Consider the following 11,089-nt stretch of genomic DNA (forward strand, 5'->3'; position numbering starts at 1 on the left):
TTCTTTCCTCTATTTCCTTTTACTTTCCTCTTGTCCCACTATCATGCTCAGCCTTCATTTGGGTTTCAGTAATTCCTCTCAGTTACATTGCCCTTGCTGAATACTAGGCCTCTCCCACCCTCCTTGCCACTAATTTTGGATCACTTGTTGTTCCCTTGTCCCTGGGTTGGTCAACACCACCTCCTTACCCCCGCCTCCCCCTTTCCCATGTCCCCCGGAACCATCGGTCCCTTTGTTTTCTCCTCCAGACTGTTCATGCAGCCTATCTTATCTAGATAGATCTTCAGGGATAATCATATGCACACAAAAACAGGCATAGCAAGACAAAGTGACAAAAGAGAACACAGCAACGACAACAAAAAAGAAAACCAATGACCCAGAAAAGAGTACATTAATTTGAAAAAGAAATTTTTTTTTTAATTTTGAAAAGAAAGAAAACCCTGTAAATAGATCAAGGTCTGATTTTTGACCTTTAGGTATGTCCTCCAGTCATGACTGGTTTTTTAAACTATGTATGTTTTGTTGTTATTGTTGTTTGAAAGCGAAACACCCTTCCGGGGCCCTCTTGATATACCTGCCTCTGCCTCCCACGGTGCTGTCCCAGCGAGCTGAGGCCTGAGCTCTGTGATATGGGTGGCGGTGGCTGCAGAGTGGAGGCGTTGACAAGGGTTGTGCAAACACAGCCTCTCCCGTCAGTAGGTTAACTCCTCTCCTGTGACCCTCAGGTATGAAGTTCTTCAGTTCTGCTGGCTGCCCCCAGACAGGCGGCCGGCCGCCGAGGATGTGCACCGACTGCTGACCTACCTGCGGATGCAGAGCCAGCGGGACTCGGAGGTGGACTTCGAGCAGCAGTGGAATGCGCTGAAGCCCAACACGAGCAGCCGGGACACGTCCAGCAGTGCTGCCTTCCCAATTCTTGACCACTTCGCCAGGGACCGGCTGGGCCGGGAGATGGAAGAGGTCCTCACAGTGACCGAAACGAGCCGGGGCCTCAGCTTTGAGTCCGTGTGGGAGGCGGCGAAGCAGGGCTCTGTTGACGATGGGAGTGGCCGGACCCCTCCAGACGAGGCCTTGTCCTACACCAGCATCTTCTTCCCGGTGGAGGTCTTTGAGAGTTCCCTCTCGGACCCCGGGCTGGGCAAGCAGGTCGGGAGCGGCCAGAACTCCCCGCTCAGGGTGCCCGGGGTGGTCCCAGTGTTCGATGCCCACAACCTCTCAGTGGGGAGTGACTACTACATCCAGCTGGAGGAGAAGAGCGGTGGCCACCCGGAGCTGGACTGCCCGCTGGCCCTGCTCCCCACTGAGAGGGCCACTGAGGCTGTGTCGCCCGGGGTGGCCCTCGGGAGCCTGGAGTTGGAGGAGTCGAGCACAGAGGAGGACTTCTTCCAGCCCAGCCTTGAGCCCCGGGAGGCTGGCGTCCCTAAGGACCTCCGTGGTGCCGGTGTCCCCGACAGCCCTTTCAGCAGCCTCTTCAGCGACCTGGACAAGCCCGAGGAGCTTCCCAGTCACCCGAAAATATTTGACCTGATGGAACTCAACGGGGTACAGGCCGACTTCAAACCCACCGTCTTCCATGTCGGTGAGGACCAGCCCAGGGAGTCTGGCACGCCCTGCCTTTCTGAGAGAGAGAAGCCCCGGAGGCTGTTCGACTGTGAACCCCTCTGCTTATCCGAAGATCTCCTGCGCCAAGAACAGCTTGCTTCTCTGAGCTCTCAAGAATTGTCAGAGAACTTCCTGTTTCTCCAGGAGAAGAACCTACTGAAAGACCCGGAAGAGCTGCAAACGGAGCTCAGAAACGCCGGCTTTCTCGAAGCCACACTAGGGAATGCACGCCGGGCCTCCCTGGATGCTGAGCTGAGGTTTGCCACAGACCCCCTCGGCCTGCCTCCGTCACAGGAAAGGGTCAGGACCCGGGGCCCAGAGCTGGCAGGCCACAGTGCCAGCACCCCCAGGCCATCTCCCCCGGAAGCGCAGGTGTCTTCTACCTCACCCGCTAGGGCAGAGACACCTGGCAGCCCGCCTCCCAGTACCCTCCTGAGGCCGGGGAAAGCCTCACCCATGGGCTCAGCTGCCAGTGCCCGTGATGGGGCGCTCTGTCAAGAACTGAACCCCGACTGTGGGCCTGTCCCTGTGGAAATGACCCCTACCGATGCCCACACTCAGAGCGTGGGTGACGGCCCACAGGACTGCCCCCGCCACAGCGAGGAGACTGTGAGACTCGCCAGAGGCGACTCCGGCGGTCTGGATGGGCTCTGTGGGGGGAGGGCAGGTCCGGGTTGTGGCCCCCTGGACCTGGGCCAGAACTGTAGGACCACGCTGCTTCCGGAAGCCACCCCCAGTGGTGTTCTTCTGGATCAATATGGAGAGGTTGTGGGGACACTTGGTCAGCTGACTTATAAGGACAACCCACAGGAAGTGGGCTTGGTGTCCGCCCTGTCCTTGGACTCCACCAGCCAGGACAGCCTCCTAGAGGACAGCCTCTCCACTCCCATCCCAACGTCAGAGCCCTCGGCAGAGACCCCCGACTCCCTGGACTCGCTGGGCCCCCCCACACCCCCGCAGCTCCTGCCCCCAGACAAGCCCGCCGACAGCGGCTACGAGACCGAGAACTTGGAGTCTCCAGAGTGGACCCTGCATCCTGCCCCGGACAGCGCCGCCGACGCGGGCCCCGATGAGGGGGACAGTGACAGCCAGGGGGCACTGCCACCCAACCCCATCATCATCATCTCAGACGCCCCGGACGGCCCTGCACAGACCTCCGCGCCGGGCTCCCAGAACTTCTACCGAGACTCGGCCTACTTTTCCGACAACGACTCAGAGCCTGAGAAGAGGTCTGAAGAGGCCCCTGGAGCATCAGGGGCAGCCTTGGGGCCCCTGCCCGAGCCCAGCCCCCCAGAGCACAGCAGTGCTGCCGAGGACTCTGGTCTGGAAGCCACAAAGAGCCACCCTGGTCCCAGCCAACTACCGCCAGCCCTGCACGACTCCAGCCTCCAGGAACCAAGAGAGCCGTTGGCACTGGAGCAGACTGGTGTTGGCGCCCAGCTGCCTCCTCCCGAGGCCAAGGCCGAGGCCACTGGCAGACCCTGGAGTCTGCTGGGTTGTGAGCTCAGCAGCAGCGAGGAGCTAGAACCTCAGGAAGACCAGCCCTGCTCCCTCACGTCCACTGGGACCAACACAAATGAGCTGCTGGCCTACACGAGTGCCACCCTGCACCCGGGAGGCCCCACAGAGCTGCTGGGGGACAAGGAGGGCCCCAAGCTGAAGGAGCCGGACATCGAGGGCAAGTACCTGGGCAAGCTTGGCGTGGCGGGCCTGCTGGACCTCTCTGAGGACGGCATGGACGCCGACGAGGAGGACGAGAACAGCGAGGACTCGGACGACGAGCTGCGGGCCTTCAGCCTGCACAGCCTCAGCTCCGAGTCGGAGGACGAGGCCGCGCCGCCCGTGCCCATCGTCATCAGCAGCAGCGAGGACAGCCGGCACCTGCGGAGCCTGCTGAAGCCGCCGGCACCCCCGGCCCCGCGCCACGGCCAGGCCCAGAGCCAGGGGAAGAAAGCCGTGACATTCTTCGACGACGTCACCGTCTATCTGTTTGACCAGGTACCTGCTCCCCCCAGGGCACACCCACTAGGGGTCCAGGCTCCTGTGCAGTGAGTAGCCTGTGGGCACCTGGTGGTCTTAGGAGAAGCAACAGGGTGAGGGGTGTGGTGAGCTACACGGCCAGGGCTGAGCTGAAATGCCCCTTGCTCAGGGAGGGTGCAAAAGGAGGGAGAAGTGGAGGGACGCATCCCGGTGCCTGTCCCCAGCCTGTGAGGCAGGTGGCCTGTGCTCCATGCCCTCTAGTCTCGAGGAACCGTTGCAGAGGGCACGCCCCTGCGTCCTGGGAGAGGAAGGCCCACCCTGTGCCCAGGAGGCTCTCTTTCCAAACTGCCTGTCACCCAGTGGATTTGGACTCAGCAACCCTGTAGGGCAGAGTGGAGCGGACTGCCCTGTTTGTGGTCTCCGACGCTGTGACTCTTTCCAGAAGCAGAAGCCTCATCTTGTTCACACCACTGGCTGAGGGTTTCCAGCTGCCACCCCTGCCGTGTCGTTAGCAGCCTGGTGCACAATCACTACACCATCAGGGCGTCTCTGGGTGAAAGCTGGGTCGCGATGAGTCGAAACTGATGCCAGGGCCCCTGACAGCAAGCAGCAGCATCAGTAACCTAGTTTGGGTGTGACATTTACAGACCCACCATCCCAGAACCCCACCGCCTGCCCTTCTTCGGCACGCCCACCCCACCCCTAACTCCTGCCCATCACCCAAGTGTTCTTGTCCCAAAGGGTTCTGCCTTTTCTAACGGGATCATGTGGTAGAGCCTTTGATTGACACCGGCTCCTTCGGGATTCTGAGAGATCATTTCCTGTGTCCCTGGCCGAACCTTTCTGATTGCTGGGGGTGGTATTCCTCAGAAAGAAGGGGAATCGTACCCCCACTTCTGTCCTTCCACCATGAGGACGTGCATGTCCCCACTCTCCAGCCTCTCTGTCCACTTCTGAAACCAGCCGTTCATGCAGCACCGTTCCCTGGTCCCCGCCACCCAGAGCTAGCTCTCAGCCCCCAAGTCAGGACACTGCCCTTCAGACTGACCCCGGCGGTAGATGCCTGCCCCAAACGGGAGTCTGTGTCACACTGGGTCCTGACCTACTGGCTGCAGGTTTTGATTTTGAGCCCCGCACCGGGGTTCCGGCTGGGATCTCAGAGCCTGCAGCAGCAGCCTGCTAGCTCCCACTGTTGTTTAGGGTCGACTGTTGAGCTCCACAGTCAATGTTGTTGTAGCAAAAGAGGATCCACATGGAGAGATGCCACCAGCAGGCCTGGGAGGGTGCCACAGGGCGAGAGAGTGGGTGGGTGACCAGCAGACTGCTCCCCTCCACCCTCGGAGTCTGGGTGGCTTTCACCAGCAAGGAAACCCCTGGAGCTCCCATGTCCACGTCCCGTGTCCATGTTGAGGGGCATTCCCCCAGGTGTGCGCGGCTCCCCTTCTTGGGGAGTGGGCTGTGTGCCCCATCCCAGCTCCACCGCTTCTTTCCACACCACCCTCTCGCTGGGCCGGCAGAGGTGCTGCCTCCCACAAGCAGACATTTGCTGACAGGAGCTATCTGTGTGGCTTTCAGGAGACCCCGACCAAGGAGCTGGGGCCCGGGGGAGGAGCCTTGCACGACCCCTCACTGAGCAGCCCAGCACCTCCCTCAGGCCCTCCCTACCTGAGCAGGTGCATCAACTCGGAAAGCTCCACTGACGAAGAAGGTACACCTTCCCCCCCCCTCCCCTCACTGCCGGACGGGGGGGAGTCGGGAAAGCGGATCTGGTGGGTGAATGGTGGCGGCTTGCCCTGAGGGCGGAGGGACTTGCCTGCTCCGCCTCGGCCGGGGTCACAGGACTGCGCCTTGCTTGTCGGTTTCAGGTGGCGGCTTCGAATGGGATGACGACTTCTCCCTGGACCCTTTCACGGCCTCCAAGCCTGCCCTGCAGACGGCCAAGTACTTCTCCCCGCCCCCGCCGCCCCGCAGCCTGCAGCCCAGCTGGCCGCCTTCCACGCCCTGCTCCCGGTTTTCTGTCTCCCCAGCCAGCCTAGCCAGCTTCTCCCTCACGCACCTCACAGACTCGGACATGGAGCAAGGTGAGGGGCCGGTGTGTGCTGGTGGCCCCAGCTGAGGGGGGGGGTCCCCTCGTGTGCCAGCCCGATATAGCTGGAGCATGTCTCTAGGGCAGGCATCCACTCCCCGAGCTCGTTACCATGGGGACAGCGTCGCCTGTGCCTTGCCAGTGGGTGAGGGTGACTGGCAGACAGTCAGGGCCCGCCCCACTCTCCCTTTGGCCCCCTTGTTCTCTGGGGCAGCCCCTTCCAGGCTGCTAGCGGCGGCAGCGGCTCCTCCAAAAGGCTGAGGCTGTGTCCTTAGGATCCCTGCCTTGCCCCTGGGAGGGGCCCAGACCCACCTGGCTCTTGCCCAGCAGCGCAGGCCAGCCCAGCCATTAGTCTTGGGCCCCGGGAGATGCCCCATGGGGCCGGGCGGCGTTTACCGGGCAGGAGCACATTTGAAGTCCTATCATCTGAGCACGTGGGCCCTTTTTGTCCCACCGCCTGAGAGATAAGCCCTAATAGGCATACTTTTCAAATTGGAAGTGCACAGGGCACATGACCAGCGTGAATTCTCAGGAGCTGGTGTTTGTGTTTGTTCCATACGGTGTTTGCACAGATTAGGGAGAGGCCAGGCTTGCTGGGAGCAGGCAGACGTGGGAGTTCAAACATGTGTCTGGACGGGGTGCCTGACAGGTGTTACTTGTGAAGGAAGAAAAGTGGCCGGGGCAGGTGTTGGCTGTCCTCACACTGACTTCTGCCTGTTTTACGGCAGCACAGGCTCGCTGCTCATTCCCTAGGCTGCTGCCACCCGCGATGCGTGTTTTCAAGGCCCCTGTCACAGCTCTGCCCCTGCCCCCTCTCTCCTCCACAGGAAGCAGTGAAGATGGAGAGAAAGATTAAGTGGGTGCCAATTGTGCCCTCAGAGCCGAGTCCCTGAGCCGCCAGCCTGAGCCTGGACATCTACTCGGCCCCTGCGGAGACGAGGCTGCGAGAAGGAATTAGGCAGTGGGTGGGCAGCTGGGCGGTGCGTGCTGGCACCTGGGTGCACGTGCACACCCTCTGCACCACTGAGCGTGGCGGGCTGTGCTGCCTCTTGGACTGTGTCCTGTCCTGTCCCCCTGCCACTGAGGGTGCCGTCGTGAGCGTGTTCATCATCGCTGCAGATCGTCAGTGCTTCTGTGATTGCGCCGTGGGCAGCTGTCCCGAGAGCCCTGATCTTGTACAGAACCTTAAGTTATTGCAGGGAATGAGGCCAGGCATGCTGGTGCTGCCCACTCGCCCGATTCTCTCTCTGTCATGGTGTCTGTCTGCTCTGCATGGTCCTTGTGAAGCGCTCAGCCCCAGTGTCTCCCCCGGGCTGCACCTGCAGCCTCTTTCACAAACAGTCACCGCTTTCCAGAGTCCTGGCGGTGCGAACGTTCTCGTAGGAAGTACCTGTGAGGGTCAGAAAGCACCAACCCCCCTGTCCCACGGATTGAATCAAACCAGTTTCCATTTCTTCTCCACGTGGTGGCCCCCATGTGGCTCTGCCACCGATCCCCACAGCAAGAGACCCTTCCCTAACATTAGTCAGTAAGGCAAGGGCGTACCCAGAGCCGGACTGTCGGGTTACTGTCACCACAGCTTCTGAGCTGTGGCCAGAGTGGCCGATTCCCTTCAGAGCTCAGGACTTCCGCGTCTCCTTCAAGGGACGGACTCCTGTGTCGCTGGGTGTCCTGTGGACGTGCTTGTAGCCCTTGCTGTTCCTTGGAGCAGCAGGAAGCTCCCAGGAGGTGCTGCTCTCCAGTCCTCAGGGTGTTGAGGATGCATGGACAGATCCTGTTTCCACCTTCCTGGCAATGTTGGCTTGAACTGTTCCGTGATCCCCAGAGCAGACTTTCTCTCTTGTCACCACTCCAAGTTCAGCCAGGCGAGGCCGGTCTCGTTTTAATCTGAGACACACACCACCTCCTGTCAGGAACAAGGACACAGCCCAGGCGGCCAACACGACCCCAGCCAGGACATGCGACCTGCGGGAGGCTATAGCTCTGGGCTGCTGGACCCGGACCCACCCACGCCCACCCACCACACCCTTCAGAGGTAGAGGCTCTGCCTGTCCTCCCAGCCGCCGCTTCAGGCGGGCTCTGCTCTCTCAGGAGAGTTTGGACAGGTGGATTCTCGCTCAGATTCCCCAGGCTGCCCCTGCCCCTGGCTGGCTCACCGTCCATCAGCACTGGGCATGGAGGACACGGGGTGGTTTGGGCTCCAGCCTCCGTGGTAAAGCCCGACCTTTCCCTTCACCTCCAGTTTGCTCCCCTGAGCGTTCACACTAGCAATAAAGTCCAGAGCAGGAGCGTCCAGCGGGCTCTGCCCCAGGGATGGACCCCCCAGCGAGGACAAGGCCCCAGAGAGACTGCCCGGGACACCAGGAAGCAACTTTGCCAGACTTGTCTTAATTCCGCTCTTCTCGTCAGACTTCTTGAGCTTCTGGAGTATTTACGTCTCATGGCCAACCCATCTGGGCTGATCTAAAGAAGTGAAAGGCTATTGGTTATACTAATTTGTGGGTCTTTTGTGTTTGTTTTTTAATTAGAGATTTAGGGAGTTCCAATTTTGTGAGTAGCACCCAGCATTTCCATGGACTGGAGTGTCCATATCCCGCCAGCCCGGAATAAAGCTCACTGGGATCGGGGGCTGTGCACTTCTCACCGCGGAAAAGCAGCTGTAGCGCAATTCCTCTTCCCATTCATTCCCAGCCGACCCAGCCTCAATCTTGAGCTTCAGTGAAAGTTTTTTTTGGTTCCTCCCACCTCTTTTTTTAATTCTCTCATGATCTCATAATTAATTGCCAAAAAATAAAATGTGTTTTATGCACTGACTGGGGTGGGGGTGGGGGGGTGTAGTAAATCTTATCCTACCGTGGTGTTGCATGACGGGGGCGGTTTTTTATTTCCGAAAAGCCCTTGAGGCCACGTGCTGTGAGCGCGCTCAAGCAGCATGCAGCAGGAAGTAAACCGGGAGAGCGGAGCCCCAGCCCCTCCGTGCCGCCGGGGAGGTGGACACCCCGTCCAGAGTGGTCTCACCTGAATGTAGTCTGACCTTGGGGGAGTGTGTGCATTCTCCCCCGTCTAGGAAAGAGCAGCCGGAGCCCTCTTTCTCCCTAGCTAGCTGTTCCCGTGTTTAATCATGAAGCCAGAAGCAGACTGAGCCAACCGCGCCCCCACACCTCCTGTGACACGGGCCGTGTGTCCTGTGAAGAAGCTGGCCAGCCAGCTCCGCCAGCCTTGCGGTGGAAAGAAACTCAAGATCATAAACAGACGGCCCCCTTCTCTGCTCAGTTGCACCGGTGACCGCTTCCCAGCAGCACACTCACCTCCAGAAAGTCTGCCTCGCTGTGGGGGAAATGCCTTTCACAACCTCTGCCCTCTCTCCCGTGGTGTCTGTAGGGCTCGTGGCCTGTTGCTTGTGAGTGCTGGGGGCTTGGACGGAGGGAGACACCTCACGTTGTCACACACTTCACTGCCCCGCGGAAATTCCAAGGGCCCACTCCCACATGTTCTGTGCCAGCTACCGGGACTTGAGCAGGTGTGGTCACTCTGGATCCAAATTGCAAAACCACTTTGCTGAAGTCATGATGGGGTTGGCTCCAGCCTTGCCTATCAGACAGGATCAAGGCCTGGGACACGGTGACAGTATTTTATTAGTGGTGGCCTGTCAGGACAGCGTGGACACAGGCCGTCTGCGTCTGGTGCTTGGGTCCGCACAGGGAGGCAGGTGGGGTGGGGGCTGCTGTGCACGTGTTTTCGGACAAGGGGCTGTAGGAGCAGTCGCACCTACCTGTCACAGCCCTCTGCAGCTCTGGCGAGATGCCAGTTCTCGAACCTTCCGTCCACAATGGTGTACATTTTTACATTGTAAGATTTTTACTATATATTGATGCATAGTGTGATTCAATTAATTGCTTGTAATTTAAGAATTATTTAATATTCAAAAATAAATATAGTTATATATTTATAAACTCTGGTGCTGGGTTCATTCTGCATTGTCTGGCCCTTCCCTGGGGCCCCAACGAGCAGTCACCACCAGACCCTTCTCAGGCAGAACCAAGGCCCCCCCATGCGCCTGAAATTTGAGAGAGTGTGTGTCCGTCCGTGTCCTCAAAGCATTACCTGCTTTAAGCTTTTTTTTTTCTCCGTTCATGATGTTGATTTCTGAAACCTTCAATGGACCCTACTGCCAATGATCCCGGGAACCCCAGCCGACTTCCTCACCATCAACCCTGTCTAGTCTTCCGGAAGTGGCTGTAAACCGAGGCCTGGGGTGGGGTGGGGTGTTCCTGGCACCTGCTCAGGCTCACCAACCTAAGTGTGACCAAGTGGAGAAAAAGACAATCCAGATCCCAAGGTACCTTCAGTTGCCCTGGAAGTGGCAGCACCCCACCCCCCAAGTGTACCACCTGGTCTCTGATCCTTTTTTCCCCACGACGGGAGTGAGCGAGCAAGCGAGCGAGGCTAGCAGGTGGGAGGGAGGCTGTGCTGGCCCAGTTGAAGAAGGCCCATTCCCGGCCAGTGCACCTCATGCGCAGCCCACACCTGCCTGCGGCTATGATGGTTGAACAGGTGTCCGCAGAGCTTCCGGGCTAAGATTCACACCAGGAGCACGCACCTACTCCGAGGGAGGCACTCTGGCCCACTAGTCGGGGTTAGCTTTCGATAACTTGTTTTGGACGTCCGAAGCAGAATTCTGACCCTTCCTGTGGGAGGCCCAGGCCCAATTCCTGATCGGTGCACCTCATGCACAGCCCCCACGCCCACCCACATGTCATGCAGGTGCCTGTTGCTGGGATGCTGAACAGGTGTCAGCAGGGCTTCCAGACTTGGACCAGCTTTTCCAAAGCCCACAGATCACAGCAACCCCATCTACAGCGGATCGTGGCAACAATGGCTCACAGCGAGGGCGCAGGAAGGACGTGGCAGGCAGTGGTCACTCAGAGGAACTGTGCAGTCACTTGTCATAGGTCTCCGGTCACTCAGAGGAACTGTGCAGTCACTTGTCATAGGTCTCCGGTCACTCCAGGGGGGTTGAGCCTGCTACCAAGTGAGGGGTGCTGGAAGGATGGAGACCAGCCTGAGGCTAGGGTTTGAGGACAAGTATTTCCTAATGACGGACACTTACTTGGATCAGGTGCCACCCACATCTGATGGCCCTGCACCCACTGCAAGGGTGTGGGGGCTGGGGCATCCTGGCAGTCTGCACCCCACAGCCCTGGGTGCTGAAGGGTCCCCCTGAAATGCCAGAGGGCTGGGGGTGGTCTTGTTCCTTGATCAAAGCCAAGAGGCTCCAGCTGCTTCTCTTCAAGACCTGGCGGGGCGGCCGGTGCCTTATTATTGCAAAACGGCTTTTCCAGGAATTGCACTCCGCGCTGCTTCTGCAGCCCCGGGCCAGGTGCGCGGCCGCCAGGGGCAGCCCAGGCTCTGCACCCCGGG

At 59.4% G+C, this 11,089-nt stretch overlaps 2 protein-coding genes across 2 annotated transcripts in view; both read left to right on the forward strand.

Moving 5' to 3' along the window:
• The window catches only part of LMTK2 (lemur tyrosine kinase 2), a 33,865-nt gene extending 24,244 nt beyond the window's left edge, over positions 1-9,621 (forward strand). Inside the window, exons 12-15 of the mRNA XM_013005412.2 lie at positions 726-3,600; positions 5,158-5,290; positions 5,448-5,663; positions 6,496-9,621. Coding sequence (XP_012860866.1) covers positions 726-3,600; positions 5,158-5,290; positions 5,448-5,663; positions 6,496-6,524 — 3,253 coding nt within the window. The 3' untranslated portion in view covers positions 6,525-9,621. The remainder of the gene's footprint in view (positions 1-725; positions 3,601-5,157; positions 5,291-5,447; positions 5,664-6,495) is intronic.
• Positions 9,157-11,089, forward strand: part of BHLHA15 (basic helix-loop-helix family member a15) — a 3,369-nt gene continuing 1,436 nt past the window's right edge. Inside the window, exon 1 of the mRNA XM_013005413.1 lies at positions 9,157-9,188. Coding sequence (XP_012860867.1) covers positions 9,157-9,188 — 32 coding nt within the window. The remainder of the gene's footprint in view (positions 9,189-11,089) is intronic.

Source organism: Echinops telfairi, unplaced genomic scaffold (assembly GCF_000313985.2).
Source record: "Echinops telfairi isolate 266 unplaced genomic scaffold, ASM31398v2 ScPeMD7_5;HRSCAF=22, whole genome shotgun sequence".
NCBI classification, from domain to species: domain Eukaryota; kingdom Metazoa; phylum Chordata; class Mammalia; order Afrosoricida; family Tenrecidae; genus Echinops; species Echinops telfairi.